The sequence below is a fragment of the Exophiala spinifera genome (genome assembly GCF_000836115.1).
Source record: "Exophiala spinifera strain CBS 89968 unplaced genomic scaffold supercont1.5, whole genome shotgun sequence".
Classification (NCBI taxonomy): domain Eukaryota; kingdom Fungi; phylum Ascomycota; class Eurotiomycetes; order Chaetothyriales; family Herpotrichiellaceae; genus Exophiala; species Exophiala spinifera.
In genome coordinates, this window is record NW_015622517.1 from 3,397,247 (window position 1) to 3,416,837 (window position 19,591).

The 19,591-nt window shown below is 53.3% G+C and overlaps 3 protein-coding genes across 3 annotated transcripts; 1 reads left to right on the plus strand and 2 right to left on the minus strand.

Moving 5' to 3' along the window:
• Nucleotides 1-811: 811 nt before the first annotated feature.
• On the minus strand, nt 812-2,142 carry PV08_07803 (uncharacterized protein; the record flags this gene model as incomplete). Its single annotated transcript, XM_016382130.1, has 3 exons — nt 812-1,613; nt 1,737-1,950; nt 2,022-2,142. The coding sequence occupies 3 exons, from the start codon at nt 2,140-2,142 to the stop codon at nt 812-814; spliced, it is 1,137 nt and encodes a 378-aa protein (XP_016235232.1).
• Nucleotides 2,143-6,782: 4,640 nt separating this feature from the next.
• PV08_07804 (uncharacterized protein) lies at nt 6,783-8,796 on the plus strand (the record flags this gene model as incomplete). Its single annotated transcript, XM_016382131.1, has 2 exons — nt 6,783-7,228; nt 7,278-8,796. 2 exons carry the CDS (start codon nt 6,783-6,785, stop codon nt 8,794-8,796), a joined length of 1,965 nt encoding a protein of 654 aa, XP_016235233.1.
• A 7,921-nt stretch (nt 8,797-16,717) lies between these two features.
• Nucleotides 16,718-18,574, minus strand: PV08_07805 (uncharacterized protein; the record flags this gene model as incomplete). Its single annotated transcript, XM_016382132.1, has 1 exon — nt 16,718-18,574. One exon carries the CDS (start codon nt 18,572-18,574, stop codon nt 16,718-16,720), a length of 1,857 nt encoding a protein of 618 aa, XP_016235234.1.
• Nucleotides 18,575-19,591: the final 1,017 nt, after the last annotated feature.

A 19,591-nucleotide genomic window follows, 5' to 3' on the forward strand; every position in this document is an offset into this window, starting at 1 on the left:
CTCTCAAGGAGAGCCAGGTGTCCGGGGAATTTTTAACCATGATGTCTTCCCCTGTGTATATATTTTACCAGACAGAGTAGCTTCGCCAGAACCGTTTGGCACACTACCAAAATTGCTTACGACGCCGGGGGGACTTCGCGAGAGGGGGCAGTCACAGTAAGTAACTGGCTTGCTCTGCGTCACTTTCATTGTTTTTTTTTGGGTGTGCACATGGTATGACAAATAGTTGCGACCCCGGTCTGGGATGTTGAAATTGTTTTCTCTGGACGTGGACTTTACTTGGGGATCGCTCTTCTTCAAGTGTCCAGTGTGGGAGATATCATAGATCATGTACGCCCCTTTTAAGACGTAACAAGTCGCAATCCACAGCAATCCCGCCCTGGGTGGGTGTGAGTGTGAGTGCGTGTGTATCTTTGAATGCCCATGTTGAGTTTGTGTATCACTCGTGTGAATTGTAGCCGTGGTCCGGGCTCTACTGACAAGTTTTTGTTTTGGTAGTTCGCGCGGGTTGCTAGCAGCAGCACGGTACGAAGGCCTGGTCCCTTTCCTGTCAGGGGGCCGATTCTTGGGGGGCTCCTCCCCTCTCCGGTAGTATAGTATAGATACATGTCTTCATCATATCTTGCTCGGTCCTGACACGCTTCCCATCCTCCTGATGTAGTGAGGACTGCGGACTGAAGATGTAATGTACACACAATGATGCAAAGAACTTTATCATTAAGTTCCATTCCTTCTATGTTTGATATGGAAAAAAAAAGGGCGGGAGACAACAAAGGCTGGGTTTGCGGGCACTTCTCGCCCCTCCCCGGTCTCACCGCCTCGAAATTTGAGCATAAGCATATGCTCCTCCCAGGGCGAAGGCGACGCCGACGATCTCGACAAAGGTCAGCTGTTTACCTGTCGACAGCCAGCTGAGGCCGAGGATGAGGATGGTCTTGACCTGGGAAACGACGTTGAAGGTCAAGGGCGAGGTGCGTCCGATGATGAAGAACTGGGACAGGTTGAGCAGACTCGCAATGATGCCCGACATGAAGAGCGCGTAGAGCACGTTGGACGGGATGGTGCTGAGATCGGGCCGCGTGTCGACGAAGGGGACGATGGTCAGCAGCAGCACGACGGACGCGGGAGCCTGGTTGAGCAACAGCTGGGGCGGCGAGACCTTGAGATCCTCGATCTTCTTGCCGATCCACACCTGGTACAGTGCGGTGACGGTGAAGGCGGCCGTGGCGACGAACGTGCCCAGCAGGTTCGTCTTGAAGCTCCCGGCGGTGACGAGGCCGACGCCGGCGCACGTGACGAGGACGGCGATGAGGGCCGACGACGAGATGTACTTGCGGAACAGGACAAAGTTCAGCGCCACCACGGTCGGCGCCGTCATGATCTTGGCCAGTTGGTAGAAGTCGACGTCGTTGAGCGCCAACGACAGGTTGCCCAGCAGCAAGAACCCGGCGAAGAAGATGCATATAGGAAGGACCTGGAGGACGGGGATGCGGACCGCCTCAAAGGCATTGCAGGGCCGGCGCGTCGACAGGTACAAGACTATCGTCGTCGCCGTGAAGTGCCATATCGCCACCGAGATCTGGCAGTGTCGAAGTTGAGGGTCGGAGAAGACGCTACAAGGACCAGTCAGTCTTTTGATGATGATGATGATGACGATGACGAGGACGATGACAATAGTCTCAGGTTTGCTGTTTGTCATTCATCGGTGAGAATAGGATTGAGTTGTGTATACATACATTTTGTTGAGGAAGACAATGATCACAGTGCTGAAGATGTTGAGACCCATCCACATCGCATCGACCAACTGCTGTACCCCGGACTTCCTTTGCGAGGGTGCTTTATGCGGAAACAAGGAGGTCGACCTGGCATCGTGACCCTTCTCGATCATGTCGAACTCCAGCAGCGTCGACGAGTCGCTACTCTCGCTGTCGCTGAGTGAATCTCGTTCTACTGGACGGAGAGGCAAAAAGGTCAGTCAGGGCACCGACGATATTGAGTTAGGACAGTCGTATAAAACTCACCAATCGAGTCGATGTAAGAGCCACTCTTGTCTAACGATGAGCGAGGTAGCAGGAACGACACCATTTTAGCAGCCTTGTTTCCAAGGGAGTGTTGGTTGACGCCGGGGACAGCCTGAGCCATGTAACTGTCCAGTCAGTCTTCTCCAATCATGCACGGCGCGCTGCTTCTCTTTGTGTTAGGGAAATAAATTATAATAACAACTGATCGAGTTTCGGGGAGTGGAATCGAATGCGGTTCCAGTCGAGGAGAAGTGTTAAAACAGAAAGGGAACTCACTGTGTAGGCTTTGGCCATTCGGAACTCGTCGTACAATGCGACCCATCACTCATTGCCCATTGGGGGCGTGCACGGATTGGGCCTGGGGGGGAGAGATTGGCATCGCGTCCACACCCGGCAAAGGTAGATTTATTAAGCCGTAGCCAGGCCCAGGGACCCCCAGCACAGTGGCGACCAGGGAACAAACAATCATTATTCTCGCCGCGCCGTGTCTGTAGTAGACCTTGCGTGGTGTTCGGTCGTGGCGAGCTGACCAACCTGACTTTGATTGCTTGTGATTTTCTCTCGTCGTTCTGCTCTGGATCGGCCTCATCAAATCTTAAGCCCCTTCTGGACATTCACCCCTAGACGGTTTTTGGAGCCGCGAAACAAACAAGGTTCCGGACCTTCATAGTTGCACTAGCTGTATTGGGGCTTCGTGTCTACAGGGCTGCGTTTCTAGACTGGTCATGTAAATACGGTACAGTACCATACATACCCAAAAGCTGGACGGGGGAGCTGAAAGCATGATGTCGTCAGATTCGACATCGCCGTACTAGTGCTGTAGTACAGACTTGAGACCAAACGCTGGAGGTCTTGGGGGCGTAGATCTAGTGACGGTCGATAAGAGTAGCTCGTGCAGTAGCCGCAACGTTGATCTGGTTAGCCTCTGACGGCTCCAATAGGGCTGCTGTGGTCCAAGGTAGATTGCCTGGACGGAGAACTTCGTATATGCATGGAGTGTTGAGGTGCCTGAGTCTGCAGAAAAGACACCAGTGCACCGTTTGTACGTACATTAAGGGTAGTTACTCGGACATGGCCAAGGTAGCGATACCTGGGTCGGGGGTTGTCACGTGCTATCACGTGTCGAGACCTCCAGCTTCCCCCGGCCTATCCCGGTGCGGTACTCACTCACTGCCTACTCAGACGCGCCGTGCTATTCACGGCACAGTACATCCGTAGGTAGACCTACAAGGGTCTGAACGCCTCGCCCCTGGCAAGATTAATGTTGAGGAAGTAATTATTGCGTGGCGCTTTAGAAGTAAGCCCCCCTAAGGGGCAGGGGCGTCGGCGTCAGCGGACGACTCCTTCAAGCCACCAGGTCAAGACATGAGGATGTACTGTATACTCCGTCCAATATCCGTATGGACGACAGAGTCCTCGATCTGGCTGGAAAAGCAATGCAGGATTGACTGCCAAGGACGGTCGAATTCGGATAAAGGTTGATGAAAAAGCCTGATAAAATTGCCATAGGGACCGGCCGATTCGGCGCCTTCCAGGCCTGCGGCGGATTTAACTACCCTGGACCCTATTTGCAGCAGACAGAAAAAAGCATTGCCCCCTTGAATTGTGGTTCGATCAAAGGGCAATCAATGACCCTGCGCACTAGGAATGAGAAGAAAGAAAAGCAAAAATCAGAATTTTGTTCGCGCCTTCATCCTCCCGCCCCTATTTTCATGCAGGTCTCAGTCGTGCGTAGCAAGTAAAAATCCTCGTCGCGCAAGCCTTGCGCAAGGCCGAGCTTTTCAGCTCAGCCACGTGGGATCTCGGCGAGGCTCTCGACTCTGGGCGGGGCAGCGAATGTCAGGGGCAGAAGACATGAGTCCGGACCCACAGCGGGTGGGTTGCTGAGGAGAAGAATCCTTTGTAATAGTAAGAATGTATACGTTTCAGGGCTAGTTGATCACTAGGGACCTTTAGCCAGGAACCGAAGAGAACAAGTCACCAATCTAGCCCAAGCCAACAGTTCACTCGGTTCATGCATGTGAGACGGCACAGAACAGCTGACTGGATACACGTGAAATAACGACCACATTTGATCGGGTACAAGTATGATTCTGGAAGCATGTGATTGAAAGGTAAAATGACACCCAAACTCAGTGTACGGGGACACGATGCGCCCAAAGCCAATCCCCGTCTGACAATTGAACTAGCTACAATACCTGGACATATACGGAGTAGGTAAAAGGTACACAGTGCCGTCCCTCCAACTTGGAAGTGAGTTGCATGTCGCTCTTTTGTCGCCACTTGTGGCCTAGCTACGATAGCAATGGTTTCTTATGCTTTTATGCATACGCTGTGAGATGGACTATGCCGTGGCAGACCTGTGCCTGTGAAGATGAGAAAAGTCTTGATTATGGTCGCTTGTTGGGAAGCCTCAAGCAATAGATAAGACCTGTAGGTTTGACAGCTTGCAGTTACTTCAGACGGTCGCACCGTTAGCGGACGGCATGGCTGCACATCATGCAGGTGTCAATACTTGAAGATATCCTTTTGCGGCCATTACGACCTCAACATTTTCATTTTCGTTATCGATATCGCCTCGCCTGAGTATCGGAGAGAAAGTCTACCCCGAATATAGCGCTGAAGATGGCCTGATGTCTCGCTCCGAGACCTCCGCAAAATCGTCGGGGCAGAAGGACTGCAGCTACGATGGCGCAAGGTACTTCTGCGATGATTGAATCATGTTATCTTTGGATAGGCGAGCGGGTGTCGATGTCGGTTAATGGTAATATACGGCTGGTGATTGTGGTCGGCCGAATTTCACATGGGAACCTGTCTAGATCGCCGCATGCGCTTTGTGAGGACAGCAAAAGCCTGTGTCGTGAGTTCTCGCCTCGTGAAAGATCGGGCGCTGGCAAAGCAGGATGCATGCTCGTCGAAGAGACTATCACGGCTTCAGCTTAGAACTCCCGTGATATTGGATTGTGAGGGTCATGATTGGGCCCAATTCGAGACATTGCCCAAACCCCTTTGAGAAGGAGCTTCCGCATTGGGAGACATTTTTCACCGAGAACGACGATTAAGCCCCGCATTGCGAATTAGACAGAAGATGACCAATGGCAAGGCTGCGGTTTAACCATAAAGCCGAAGCTTATCTCTCTAGTGCTTTGCTAGACTAGAAGTGATGACTCGGGAGCTCCTAGAACACAGTATGACTTATCCTGCTTCCTCCGCCCAGCCAAACTTCACCCGCGTCAGTCCACTGGGGCTGGCCTCAGCTCGTTCGGTAAGAGTCAGCACTCAGCTACAGCCTCCCGGTAGTTTCCAGGTCTCTTGACGTCTCGCCCTCCACGATCAGGCAGTAGTTTCCTCCCTGAGTTAGCAGTCGTCGCACGTCCGATCTCCCCCAAAATATCGAGACTGTCTGTGCACGGGATTCTTGTTACGTCGTCGACTGATCCTCTGCATGTTCCTTACGCCGGAGCCCAGCACAGGCCCTGAGAAGTTCTCCCTCGTCCCTTGGGCAGAATTTTCCATTCGCTTTAGCAGATCCACGAGCAATCCCGGAATTGAGGTACTTGCAGATCGGCCAACCTCGCCAGTCACCATCCCATTGGATGGGTGGATCAGCCGGCGTCTCCTCCGCCCACGCTTACCGCATCCATACCCCCCTAGCCAGACCCCTGCCCGTATCCAAGTCATCAACGCCCTGTCTTCCCACAACCAGCTGAAGACGTGGGCACCATGATGCTACGGGGTACCGCACAGACACGACTTGTCGGTGCGAATTTCTCATTCTCTCCCGCAGAGGGTCACGCAAAACGGCCGACCTTGGATTTGGAAACCAACCAGGGGATGTCCGTCACGCAGGGGGTGTAACGAATTAGCCTTCACGAGCGTCTCACTCAATGGGCGTGCAGGTGTAAATTATGCTGGAATCCCAAAGCACGCCTCTCTCTCGTATCCTGGATCTGTGTCTTATCTTGGACCGCTCATTGGCCGGTCCTGGCTCCTTCGCTTCTACGTCGCTCCCATCTTCGCCCTTAGGTAAAGGTAAACTTCGGGGTGGACGCCCTGAGCTGCGCAGGGGCGGAAGCGCCACAGCAAGCCAAGAACGTGATCTGGACGACGTCGGTGCTCGCTTCCACATCTGCTCCTTGACGGTCTCGTCGCACACTGAGCACGGATTTGTCGATCATTGCAGCACGCTGCAGCCGCCCGCCGCCGCCAGTGTGATGGTGCTATGTCTAACTCAAAAAGGCGCACCATGCCGCTTCGATCCACGGCCTCGACAAACCCCATACCTTCTTGCCCGTCTTGGTCGTGCGCGAGCCGCTGGCAGTAACGGCCATTGACGCCATCTGTCGAAACTTTGCGCTTTTGCCCATTGTCTTCAGGTCCACAAGGCCTCGACTTCTGGAATGTTGATAACCAGATGAACGTAATAACGCCAAACATATACTCAACTCCCACTCAGCTCGCGAGCAACTTGTCACGTTCAATCCGCCTTCTCTCGCATGTCCTCACAGCATGACCGCGAACCCAAAACCGACAAACAGTCGCGTCGGCACGCTGGCTAAAACAGCCTGTGTTGCATGTCGACGTCTCAAGGTAGGCCCTACATCCTGCTTGTCTTCTCCGGTGCTCATATCGCTGCAGATGAAATGCGTCGGAGCAGAAAACCCGCCATGTGCTAGGTGTGCCAAAGTTGGACGAAAATGTGTTGTACCACCAACGATTCCCCATGCACAAACAGTGAGATCGTACAGCTCCGCCGACAACATGGCTGGTCTAGCGAACATCGAAAATGCCAGACCGGTGGCATATCCTCTCACCCCAGCCCTCGATACACGCCATGACCCTGACCCTGCGATGCATTGGGGCCACGGTCACAACTATTCTAGGATGATGGCACCCAACCTGTCGACGACACAGCCTGGGGTCGTCATGGAACTGCCTTTGATACCTCTCCAATCGACCAAGCAGCATTGGGTCGAGCCCCAACGCGCCGCGGTCCCAACGATTCCTCAGAACTACAGCTACAGCTCGCTAGCGTCTCTAGACGTTGCCGGTGCTCAGTATGTCGAACCACAGCTGGCCTCCAGCGATGTCAATATCTCCAGTGTCAGCATGCCAGCAACACCCCTCCAGAGAAACCGTACAGTCTCCGGCTCTCCGCTCGCACCAAAGCTGCCGAGCAACGAAGAATTATCCCATCTATGTAAATTGTAAGTTTTGGTTGTCGATTCCCCAAAGAACCATTCTAACGGTTCCAAGTTTCATTATGAATCTGCTGGTGCACATTCCGATCTTGACCGAGGCTGATGTCGGTGACTTTGACGACATGATCAAGCACAACAAGAGACAACTGGCCTACAGTATGGCCTATGTCGCCGCGCGATTTGTGCCTGGATGTCAGCCAATTCGCGCCATGCTTGTCCCGGAGCTCCTCTCCATGCTCAGGATCCGCTTTGATCCATCCGGGCGTGATGATGCCGAGTGTTGGACGCTGCTCCAAGCATTTGCTGTTCTATGTACCTGGGCAACGCCGCACAACATTCACGTCCCTGCCGCCGGGGGCGAAGATTGGGAACTGGAGCTCCGGCAGGACACCCTCAGAGCTTCCCTGGAGATGATGGCCACGGCGTGTTCGGTTCACAGATCCGGCGAGGAGGTGATACGTCTCCTCAAGCACGAAAGACGAAGCGATGTTCCTCAATTGCTCGTGTTTCGCAAGTACTGTTATTGGCTGTGGATGTTTAGCACGGCTCAGTTCCAATCGTTGCTGCTTCGGACGCCGCCGACCATACGTGAAGATGCCACCATCAGGTGGGCAAATCAACATCTCGAGCAGTACACAAATGATGAATGCACACGCCGCATTCTCGCCGACGTCAGCCTGGCCCTACTTTGGGACATAAGCGCTCTCAACGACCGCTCCCTGGCGGAATGGTGGTGCTCCATACCAATAGAAACAGACGTAAATTCAGCGCTAGCCCTACTGACCACCCTGGATGATGGCTTGAACCAGTGGCGCCGACGGTGGATCAGGCCGACTCAACCTCACCAGCAACATCAACACAGCAGTGACTTTGCCTCGGACCCGGCGCGCAGCAGCTGCATTGATCTCTATCAACGCTTCTCGCGCTTCTGCATAAGCACGCACGCCAACAAGCTGTTTCAGTCATCGGCCACGGCAGAAAACCTTCCTCTGTCGGTCGTGAGCCTTGTTACGCAGTCGGTAGAGAGGGCATCAACCCTCTGCCACCTCTTCCTGGAGCTAACACCGCTGGTCAAATCGTCCATCCGCTTCGCGCCGGAGTCCACCTTCGCCATGGTGGCCTTCGCCTGCGAGTGGGTCATTCGTGCAAAGTGCCTCTTCCCCGGCATGGAGTGCGTCAGGCCGCAGGACCTGAACGTCGTCCGCGGGGTTGCGGAGCTCATGATCGACCTCGGCGTCGACAACAAGCACAGCGCCAGGATCGTCGGAGAGAGCGTCCTGGCGAGATTACATGCCGCCATGAAGTCCGACTCGCGCTCGTCTCCGTGGACTCCCGCTCACCAGGATCCGCCGTGGGCTACTCCCACCTCCAACGTCGGCTCGCGGTCCCTGATCGAGTCGGTCACTGCAATGGATGAAATTTGGCCGCTCCGAAGCCCATCCATTCAGCGGCCGCAGTCAAATGGAACGAACTTGGGTCTAGCTATATCTTCGACCGAAGGCCACGACGTCTTTTCCGCCAGCTACCCTCCAGGCGCAGAATACTTCCAATATGACCCTACGTGGTCTATATGAACAGCACTCACGAGTTTGGGATACGAATACGGATAATTAATCGTCATGTCGATAATCTACGCGGACTGGCTTTATGGATACTCCCAGCAGTTCCTTTTGTTGTGGGAGGCAATGCAATGCCTTCATCCCCAGGGCAGGGGATGCGCATCTGAACGCAACACCAGTCCACGCGACAGCATCGCCGCCCGGACACCGGGTAGGCACGAGGATGCCCCGTCGGTCAGTGCCTTACAGGAAGTGCTAGGGAAGTCACTTCATGTAACAATACGCAGGATTTCTCCAGGAGCCATCACAGGTAACCAGCAAGCACTCGAAAATAAGTGCTTGACTGTGGTTTGACCTAGTCTTGGCTTGGATGATACGTTGGGAAGGACGGTCTGGCAGGGAAAAGGGGGATTCTGACGAGGGAGGAGGTGCATGGGAAGTGGCGAGGGCAAGGGCGAGAGCAATGCCGTCCTCCCAGGTCTCAGTGTGAACTCACATCATTACCGTTCTCTCTTTTTCTTTAGCATGTTTGATGGCGTCCAGGTTGGTTCGGTAGTGTACGAATACTCCGACGGAATGAGCGGGTCGATTGTTCTGTTTGCTTGAGCGCACGGGTCGCTTGATCCTTGGATCTCAGTTTTCCTCGCTTGAGCGCACGGGTCGCTTTGATCTCATCGTCACACTACCCTTGGGGTCTGGTTCCCACAATAGGAGGCGGTGCCACCCCCAGAATAATGACAAAGCAGTCTCCAAGACCGATGGCATCCTTGCTCTCTTTTCGTCGTCGAAGCAGTTCTCCCTTGGGCGGTCGAACGCAATACACAAGGCGTGGAGAGTGCGTGTTCCCGTTCAGAGCAAGGTTGGTTGGGGCACGGAGCTCTCTTCGCAAACCGGTTGCCGATTGCGGTGCCAGGTTGAGCCAGGCGGGTGGGAACGATCTGGGAGGGAGGAGCGAACTTCATCCGAGGATCGCACACTACGCACACGGTACAGGTGCCCTTGTGAACTTGGGGCATCAAAGCCGACGAACGCACCTGTTCCCACCACACAGATTAGCAGGGGCCTGGTGTCTCCGCTTAGGGTTTGGCTTCGGGGCTTGAGAGAGGAGGGCTTCTTGCTACGTTCCTGAACCGCTCTGCCGGTTGTGCAGTTACAGGGGTCACGATAGCGGCAAGTGGATGGATAGCGGGCCAGAACCAAGATCGAGGAGGGGCGGGCTGAGATGGGTGGGCCCGATGATATCAGATGTATGTAATAGTTTCGTTCTGGAACGGCGGCGGCGGGCGATGTGGTGGGTGCCAGGCCGTGGTGTGAAGGATAATGATGCACGGGCTCTTGGTTGGAAAGAAGAGCAGAAAAAAAAGGTCCGTGTGTTTCTGTGGGCGGCCACGAGGACGAGAAGGGTTTAAACGGACCGGGCTCAGTCCAACAGAATGACCGGAGTTAGGTGTAACCGTGTAGGTGCGTTGGGTGACGCACTGACGAAGAGGGGTGATCTTCCCACGTGGTTTGGATTTTCTTGACAACCCTTAATTCTTGATCGGAACTTGACGAGCTGTAGATGAGTGGTATGTGCGTTCGAGGTGTTGGGATGTGATACTGCTCCGTGCGTGAGTTGGAACCGTGTAGCTGGGACAGCCTCGATTGTTCTCTCTTTCTTTTCCGCTGACCAAGGCCGTGCACTCGTGTGAAGGAAAAAGATCCCTTTCGGATCTTGTGACAAAATCCGGTGCACCGTGCTGCAAGTATGCGGGATATTTTTGTCCCTCTCCTTTTCCCATTATTTCTCTCTTTTTTTAACCTTCTCGATGGTCTGGGTCCTTGTCTGTTTGACTTTTGGTTTGTTTCCGGTTTTTGCCTTTTTTGCTTCTGCGTGTCCGGACCCGGACTTCAAGAGGCTGATAGCACCAAAAAGGTTCGACACCAAAATTGTTGTTATCGTTCCGGCTCGGCTGATATAAACTTTGGCAAGGGTTCGGCCGGAGGGTTCGGAACCTTGCATGCACCTCCCTTTAGGACGGGCCGGGAGGTCGATTTGGACATTCAGGTTTTTGGGGTTGTTCCTCGGGCTGGATTATTGTCCGGTTGTGCATATGCCGTGGCATGGCATTCACGAATGATTTTCGTTCGAAATAACGGTAAATCATGGAAGATGGTGTCTCTGGGAAATCGCCCGGAATTTGCCTCTGATAATAATGCGCATGACACACACATCCACTCGCTGTGGTTGTAGTAGAGTGGTGGGAATATGGTGTTCTTTGGTTGACGGCCCGACTTTGCATTGCTGTACCAGACGTTGCTGCTCTCCATAAGCTGCCAAGTGCTTCTTCGGAGTAGAAAGGCTGAAATTGGTTCACGCGCGAGTCCAGGACTATCAGTAGTCTCGTATCTGTTAGGATGTATTTTTCGACTGAGACATGCTTCCAAGCGAAGCGACGAGCGACGATCCGGGACGAAAGAAAAGATAAGCCATGCCCCATGGCGGCCCCATCTTCGAGAGTTCGTGTGACCGGTGCGGTCGACTGTTGCTTTCCATGGCGCCAATGCGAGATAGTTGGATAGCGGCGGCGGTGGTGATTGAGAGCGTTTTCCGCCAGAAGTGGTTCACTAGACGCCGGTGCGACATGCATTCCAATCTCTTTACCCCCTTCTCTCTCATTTCTTAGTGGTCGGATCTCTCTTCTCGAAGGGGAGTGTTCCTAGCTGTCTCTTCACTTTTCCCAACAGTCCTTCCGTTCTAGATCGTGGTCGAGGATTGTCGAAGGTGCCTCTAACTCAGGTCGACTGAGACTGGTCGTCGTCACCGTACCTGTCGTACCAGGAGGTAGCTTGTGAACACTATGGCAGCTCTCGCTAGACAGAAAGACCATTGCTGTAGGCCTCGTCGTCCCTGTGCCGGCCTGATACTTCAGTGGAGCTTACTGCTCCTAGCCCGCCGTCCCGGGATAGCTCTGCTAAGTTACGCAAGACCCTGTATTGTTCTCAGGAACTGAGACTCCGGATGGGCCACATGAGGAGATTGGTTCATTGTTGTCCATTCTTCGTCACTGGTGAAATCTCTGTCTGGTATCACACTCAGTGGTGCATCCCTGAGGCGGTCGCTGTTGTATGCAGTGATTCTGCGCTCCGTTCACCCTTCGAAACTTCAGTATTGGTTTTCATCTGCCCGCTAAAAGGAACCTCGAAATGAACCGTGCATAGTATCTTTGACTGCTAGGTCATGATCAAAGCATTCCTTTGATTCGTCTTACCACTAATGTCTGTCATACTGGTGTGCGTTCGCTGTTTGGTCGCCCGCCTGCCGAATGAAGGCGCAGTCATATGTATTCATCGGATCCAGCAACAGCAGCAAGTAGCAGGAGTTGGTGCTGTTGTTGCTCTTTGTCGTGAACTCCTCAGCCGTACCGAACTGACTGCTAAGTGACCGGTGCCGATTGGTCGTGGAGTCCAAGAAGCCACATTGTCCTGGTGCGATGACATTCCCCGGGTATGGACTTCACCTTCAGATTCAATCATCTCCAGCAGCACTGATTTCGAAGTCGGATCAGATGCGATTATATACCTCTCTCGAGGTTAGAGGACTCAGACGATGACGATGCCATGACCCCGCCGCCGGTAGAAAGGAGGTGTTTCGGGCACGAAAAAAGGGGGTCAAGTAGCTGTGGGACTAGGTGACCGGAGGGCCGGTAACGTTCCAAAAGCTTCCCCATACCGCATCAACAAGATATCCACCAGCACTGCAAATGCCTGTGTGGTAGGTTCTCCAGTCTGTGAAACATGGTCTCGAGCCGCGAAAGGGCCTCTCGCGCCAGGTTGTTGGCATCTCGAAAGGTCATTGCCCTCCTTTGTATTTTGAGAGCTGCTAGGGCGGCATACAGTCTTTGAAAGAACGCGAGGTGCTCCGACTCACTACCGGTATCAGCGTTGTGAAAAATCCCTCAGGCCACGAGAGCTTTTGAGGGATGGCTGGCATTTGCGGTGGCAATCCCCCGTAGCTCCTCGCGCACCGGATACCCTAGGCCAAGTATCGTGCTACTTGGTGACCGCTTCAAGGTCCGTAGCGGGATGTCAAACTGAGAGAGGCCTTGAATCGAAGCCGTGATCCGGCTTAGCCTCAGCTTTGCGAGGATCAAAATCAAGAGCACTCCGGGTGCCGACGAGGCAACTTAGGGCATGGGCAAGAGCACTGGTTTCAGGTTGGCTGGAACAGCGGCTTACCTGTGACCTTGATGCCATGTTGCATATTCACGCCTCCCCTCATAGGCTGAAACTAGGCTCAACCTGTCCGTAAAAGTTTTTCCTCCGGAGATTGTTGCGGGTCAGATGATCTCGAGTCTCGCCGAAGCCATCAAGAATGCGCGACGAGACGCATCCCGCATCGACTTCCAGCGGTGATGGATGAGGAACACATGACTTCGAATGTTGATGTCGTCTGTAGCTTTTGTTTTCGCGGCGGCCCTAACCCTACCAAGGCTGGGATTGACAAATGCACAGGCCATTGTTGACGTGTTATTATCTGTTGGCAGGAGTCTGGAGATTCTGGCAAGTGCAGAAAAGTCGATATGGATTTCCAAAGATTGCTCGCTGCTCGTTGCTCGTGGGCGGCTGACCATGCACAGCCCAGTGGTGACGGATGTCTTGTTCTCGACTGGCGGATATATCCCCTTCCTCATCTCTCAGTCTTACCTTTTTCTCATCTCTCATCACCCACCTCTCCCGAATTCCATGCACATTGGGCCTGAGGGCGATATTTATCAGCTCCCTAATCATGATCTTGATCTGCTTCAACCTACGCAGACCAGTGGCCGCACATTATTTTACGACCCTTTTCCGACCGCCGTTTGTCCGCGGCTTGATAGCTTTAGTCAAGCGGATCACGATCAAAACATACCAACTTTGGAATCAATGATTTGCCCATGCTCTCGGCGTGTTGGTCACCTTTGCTCGACTGTCGTGGTACCATCGTCGTCGTGGTCACTTTCGTCAGCGTCACAATCGTTGATGTGTGTCACGTGATGGAGGCTGGCGCTTTACCGCACTAGTCCTATTCTGGATCTTCCTCACGCAAAAGAATCTTTGAGCTATACAGCGGCCCTTGCTTCGAGAAAGTTATTGCGCCTGATGCATAGTCGAGTGATTCGCCCTCGTATATCTGGAGGAGAGGCTCTGCCCTGGAGAGGAAGAAGTCGCTAATCTGTCTACGGGCTTTCCAAGCACCAAGCCATGGGGTCAACAAGGCTCTTTTGACTGTGTAGACGGCTAGACAAGGTCCTCTGATATCTAAACATTATTGACCCAGGACCTTGCGGAAGGGTTTCATGACGAACTCTACCCTCAAAACTCTCAGGTACAGGACAAGAGAACGAAGTAGAGGCATGCGAGGCTTTTGCCTGCCAGCGTTGTCCCTTCCTATGCCTCCAGAGAATCGATCAACGTGGCGGCAAAGTAGCTTGCGGGGAGAGTACTTCCTAGCAGCTAGGTGTTGTGTTCATCTATGGAATTCGCCATATCAGATAGTTGTCAATATCGATTGTTGCCCACGTTGTCCCCATGCCGTTGGTCTACACAAGGTGCCGCTCTTACGATACTGAGAATCTGATAGGCCGTGGAAGCCATTGTGTTTAGTCAAGTCGTGCCCACTCGAAAGACTTTCATGCAAATCTTGGATGGCATGACATTATCGTGTCAGTCAGTGTCAGGATCTCATGGATACCTACAGTATCTCTCACGGTTTTCCAATGAGCACGCTGAAGTTCAGCCTGTGGTCGAAGACCCCCATCCACTACAGCGGCTGACCCTGGCAGGGGGCTTCGGAGCCACGAAGGCGACTAGGAGGTCTGGGCGGGTGACAAGAAGTTATGAAGTACGACTCGTCCGTAAGGAGAGCAGGATTCTCCATGGTCGATAAGCGAGCTCAGCGTGCAGCATTTAGCTGAGCCTCTTGTGGGCCGGAAGAGGCTTCACTGTTTCAGTCTGAGAGTGTTGGCTGAATAAGGATCCGCGGTCAATTTCAGCACCATCTGGGAAGAAGTTCACGTTAGCCAAGCACTAGCCCCAACTGGGTTTGGTGCGTTAGCCGGACATTCCGTACAATACTGTACGCGCTAGATTACACAATATTGGTTTGTACCTGCAGCACCTGCAGTACCTGCATTAGTGCGTTTTCGCCGCCATTTCAATACCATTTCAATACCATGTAGGAGTATCCGTACGGCGTTTCAATACCGGTCGCGTCATATCTTGACAACCTTAAGGCTCGATTCTGAATTCCTCCTCCGTATGCAATCTACACCCCCGACCGTGCATGTGGTGAACCCCCCTAAAGAATTGCTCTCAATTCTCCTATCACCTATGTGGCTGTAAATTTCCCGTTGAAATCGTCGGGCACCTTTCTCTAGTACACGGAAATGCCTGAGGTTTGTTCGACGACCCGACTTCTTCTTTGGCGACTATCGACTGTACACCCATTTGACCTTTCACCACAGACTACCCAGGCAGTTCTCGCACTCTTCCTCATCGACGCCAAACTAGACCACCTACACTGGGTTGAATAGCCCTAGTATTCTTGTCATTCTATGCGGCTCGGTGCATCATGAAGTCTCTGCTGCAGTCCTCTAGCAATGTCGAGCGGCCAGAAGATATGTCGTATACGCCCTGGTGCTTTTTGGCTTTGATCAGCTTCCCATTTGCCCTGTGGCATCGCTCGCCTCACCCCGATGAGCTCAAGCAATCCATGTCTCCGCGGCTGGGGCTGGATCACTTCACAAAGAGAGACAACTGAGGCGATATTTACAACGGCACGCTTGGTGTGAGTATCGTTCCTTGCCACCTCCTTAAATATCCGAAAACGTCATGTTCTCCATCCGGCAAAATTTACTCGCTCTGCTCAACCACGAGACCGTCTTCAAGAGTTTCTTCCCCGATCCGTCCGACGACCAATTGGCCCATGGACCAAATGACATCCTTCAGGGGCCACGTCGAAAACATGGGCGAACCACCACCACAGCAACCATGAGGTTGCCATTGAGAACAGTGGAAAGGTGTTGACAAGATGATGTGTTTTATTGACCGGTTTTTGACCATGCATACAGTGTACCTACCAACTAATTCGAGACTTGTTTTTATGGTCGAATGGTAGCACTACAATATGACCACCACAGAAAGACCCTCGGCGTCAATTGGCGAGGGCGGAGGAAAGGTTCCGTCCCACGGGTACGACACTGTTGGCGACATGCTCGTTTGAATAGATTTATAGAACGATCTGCCGCAATTTAGCATCGATTCATGTGAAATGAAGGTCTGAATGTCTGTTTTTCCTTTCCTTCTCGCATAAAAACACAGCCCTTCTTCTCGAGCACCAAAAACACAAACCCATTCATGCGGGGTCCCAGTATTTTTGTTGCGCGGCATAGTGCAACGGGGAGGCATTCTATTCTGCTTTGCGCTAACTTCTACTTCTAGTCGAACGACGCACGACGAACGAGATTCTGCCTCGGGCAAACGGCATCGTACTGGCATGGGGGGATAGTGATATCAGAGCCCAAAAGCATTGCGCGCTGTGCGCCCCGTGTGTCCTTCGTCATACCGTGACATGCAAACCCAGGTACGGAATCACGCTAGGGAAATGGGCATAGAACAGAGTTCGATCTGTTGTCGTTGTTTCAAACCTGTCACCAAAATCGAAAAATCCCCTTTCTTCACATTCAGACAGCCAAAAAAAAAACACTAACTCCAAATCCATGATATGCAAAGGTGTAAGATGAGGTAAAAGGTCATAAAGTAACCGGGGTTTGACTGAACTACCTCCCGTGCAGGGCCAACCTATTCGACAGAGTACTCCCCAATCCTGACTCCATAGCAAGGTAACAGACATGATAAATTCTTGTATATCAAAACATCAAGATTAAATAATAAAATATCATTTCCCGGTTGAGATTTACTTCTCAACGCCCGCAGTTGCGGCAGTTGGCAAAGTGCCAGTGACGGGTTTCGTTTTCCGTAAACCGTCGTTCTCCCTTGCTTCTGCGAACAAGCCTCCGTCGATCCAGTCGACCATCCACTGCCATGGTTCGGACCACTCGCGGCCCAGCCAACCGTCCTTGTCGAAGGCCCACAGCTTCTCGTGGATGATTTTGAACTGGCCCTCCTCGTGGGGTTGGGGCAGGAATCCGTCGTAGGTCCTGTTGAGGAGGGTCGGGGGGAAAGGCCCGTTGACGCGGAACTGCCAGTTCAAAAAGGCCTGCTCGGCCATGTGGTTGTCGAAGTGATCGGCCTTGACGTAGTTCTGGAGCAGGCGGCGGTGCATGACGGGGGACGGCGAGATGACCATGGAGCCGACGTTCCAGTTGTACGAGACACCGTCGGCCGGGCTGACGTCCATGGGCACGCCGGCCAGCGCGTACGGCTCGCACGAGTCCGTGATGTCCGGGAACACGTCGTCGAGCTCGAGGAGCGTGCGGTTGCACTCCTGCCACGGCGCCAGCTCGAACATCTCGTCGACGTTGGTCACGGGGAATGCGTCGGCGTCGATGAACAGAATCTTTTCGAACTCGGTCTCGTTCCACATGTGCAGTTTCGCGAAGAGGTCGGCCCACCGCGCGTGCACCCCTTCGACGTTGGGGTGCCACACCACCGGCGCCAGCTCGCGCACCTCAGCACCGAGCCCACGGAGGATGTCGCGCTGCGGCTCGGGAATGTACTCGGCCACGAATGCGATGAAAGGGTACTGGTCGCTCTTGGATCGCTCCGACCAGAGCACCCGGTAGATCAGGGACTGCACCGCCAGGAAGTACGGGTCCCGGAGCGATGGGTTCCGCGTGCTGAGGAACGTCGCATATGCGTAGTTGAAGCTGTTGTCCTCGTCCGGTCCCAGTGGCTCGTAGTTATGAGGCCGGTACTTTGCAAACTGGGTCAGATCCGTCTTGGGAAGGGTGATGTCGAGGTCGTTTTGGAACGACATCTTCCCCTTGGTGAACGCGGAGTCGAGGCTTTCTAACGCCGCTGCCTCCGTCGCCGCTGTCGGCTCGGCATCGGTGGTTGAAGCTACAACAGCCGCGGCTGGTGTAGCCTCATCCTCTGGGGTTGCTCCTGGGATTGCAGCGGGAACTTCTTCCAAGGGTTTCGGAGTCTTGTCTGTGGTCTCAGCGGACTCTGAGGTCTCGTCTGAGGTCTGGTCTAGGGGCGCTGGAGTGTCCTCTGGTACAGTCTCTGGGATTGCCGCAGGATTCTCCTCCGGGGTCACCTCGGGGACCATCTCAGTCTCCTCTGGAACCTTTTCGGTCTCATCTGAGGCCGCTGGAATCTCCTCTGGAACATCTTCAGTCACCTCCGGAGTGGTCGCTGGAGTCTCCTTTGGAATATCGTCAGTGACCTCTGGAGCGGTGGCGGGAATCTCCTCTGGAACATCTTCAGTCACCTCTGGTGTGAGCTCTGGGGCGTCCAGTGGAACAATTTCAGTCTCATCTGAGGTGGTCGCTGGAGTGTCCTCTGGAATCTCGACTGGCGTCTCCTCTGATGGTGACGGGGTGTCGTTTTCAGGCTTCAGCGGCGCTTCCTGGGGGTCCGACGACGCACTGAACCCAGTGCGACTCCCCAGAGGATTGTTTTTGTAGAAATTCAGAGCGTCCGTCGAGATCCAGGACGGAAGCGAGAATTGAGGGCCCTCCCAGCCCACCAGGGAAGCCGTGGCATCTAGTTGAGCTCCATTTGAATGAGAGAGGACAATGATGAAGCCCACAAAGACCAACAAGCAAATGATGATTGTCGGTTTTCGACTCCTCCTGAAATGTAACATGGTTGTTCGTTTGTGAGTGAGAGAGAGGGAGAGAGTGTGAGAGAAAAAAAAGAGCGTGTGTCTCTCGCTTTCGTGGTCAGTGCGCTGCACTGCGCTGCACTACACTAAACAGCTGCCCTCAAGTTCACAACTGAGGAACAACTGAGATCTTGAGAAGTCTGCGGGTTTGAAGATCTGAGAATCTGAGAATCCAAGACCCTACTGCAGGCTGTAGCTAAAGAAAGAGGGTTCTGGCCAGCTTTCGCTTGTCGCCCGTCGGCCGTCAGTTGTGGGTTAGACTGAGGAGAGTTTCAATACCGCTGAGACTGCAGGGGACATTATTGCTACAAAAAGTCGCCCGGTTAGAATGGCAGAACAATGCCTGTGTACTAGGGGATTACTTGGTAGGGGCTAAGTGGCTCATGCCCCGAGTTAGACGCCCGTCTAGCAGTATTGGAAACTGTAATAATGAGAGGTTCCGGGGCCAGATCCAGGGTGGGTAGGGATCCTGCGGTCCGTTGGGTGGCCAGCCCCACCCACCCACGCCTCTGGATGCATGGCCCGGAGACACCCCCCTGACTAGAGATGAGAACAGTAGACTAGCAGGGATACTCCGTAGGGATTCTTCGTAGGGCCGAGAGAAGGACCCAATATGGTACGGAGTAGATAATTTGGTAAATAATACTTGTATGTACCTGACCTTGGTCCTTAACAATAGGAACTTCCGGACGTGCATTAGGTATTGTGCCACCCCCTTATGCGGCATCACTCATCCAAAAAGGATAGCATATTGTAAATTAATAGACCTGTAACTCTACGAATCCGTACCGATTGGTATCGGTATCGGTTTTTTCCTCTTCGCCCTTTTGCAGTTGGTTTTTTCTTTGTCCCACTGTGCATTTCCCATTTCACTACACTTTCGAGAACGAATACGGAGTATCAATCTACACCTCTGGAACCGTCTTGCAAGCCACGACCGAAATTCAAGATTCCGCAGCTGAGCTTGAATTTTCGTTGGCTTAACCGCAATGGCTCTTT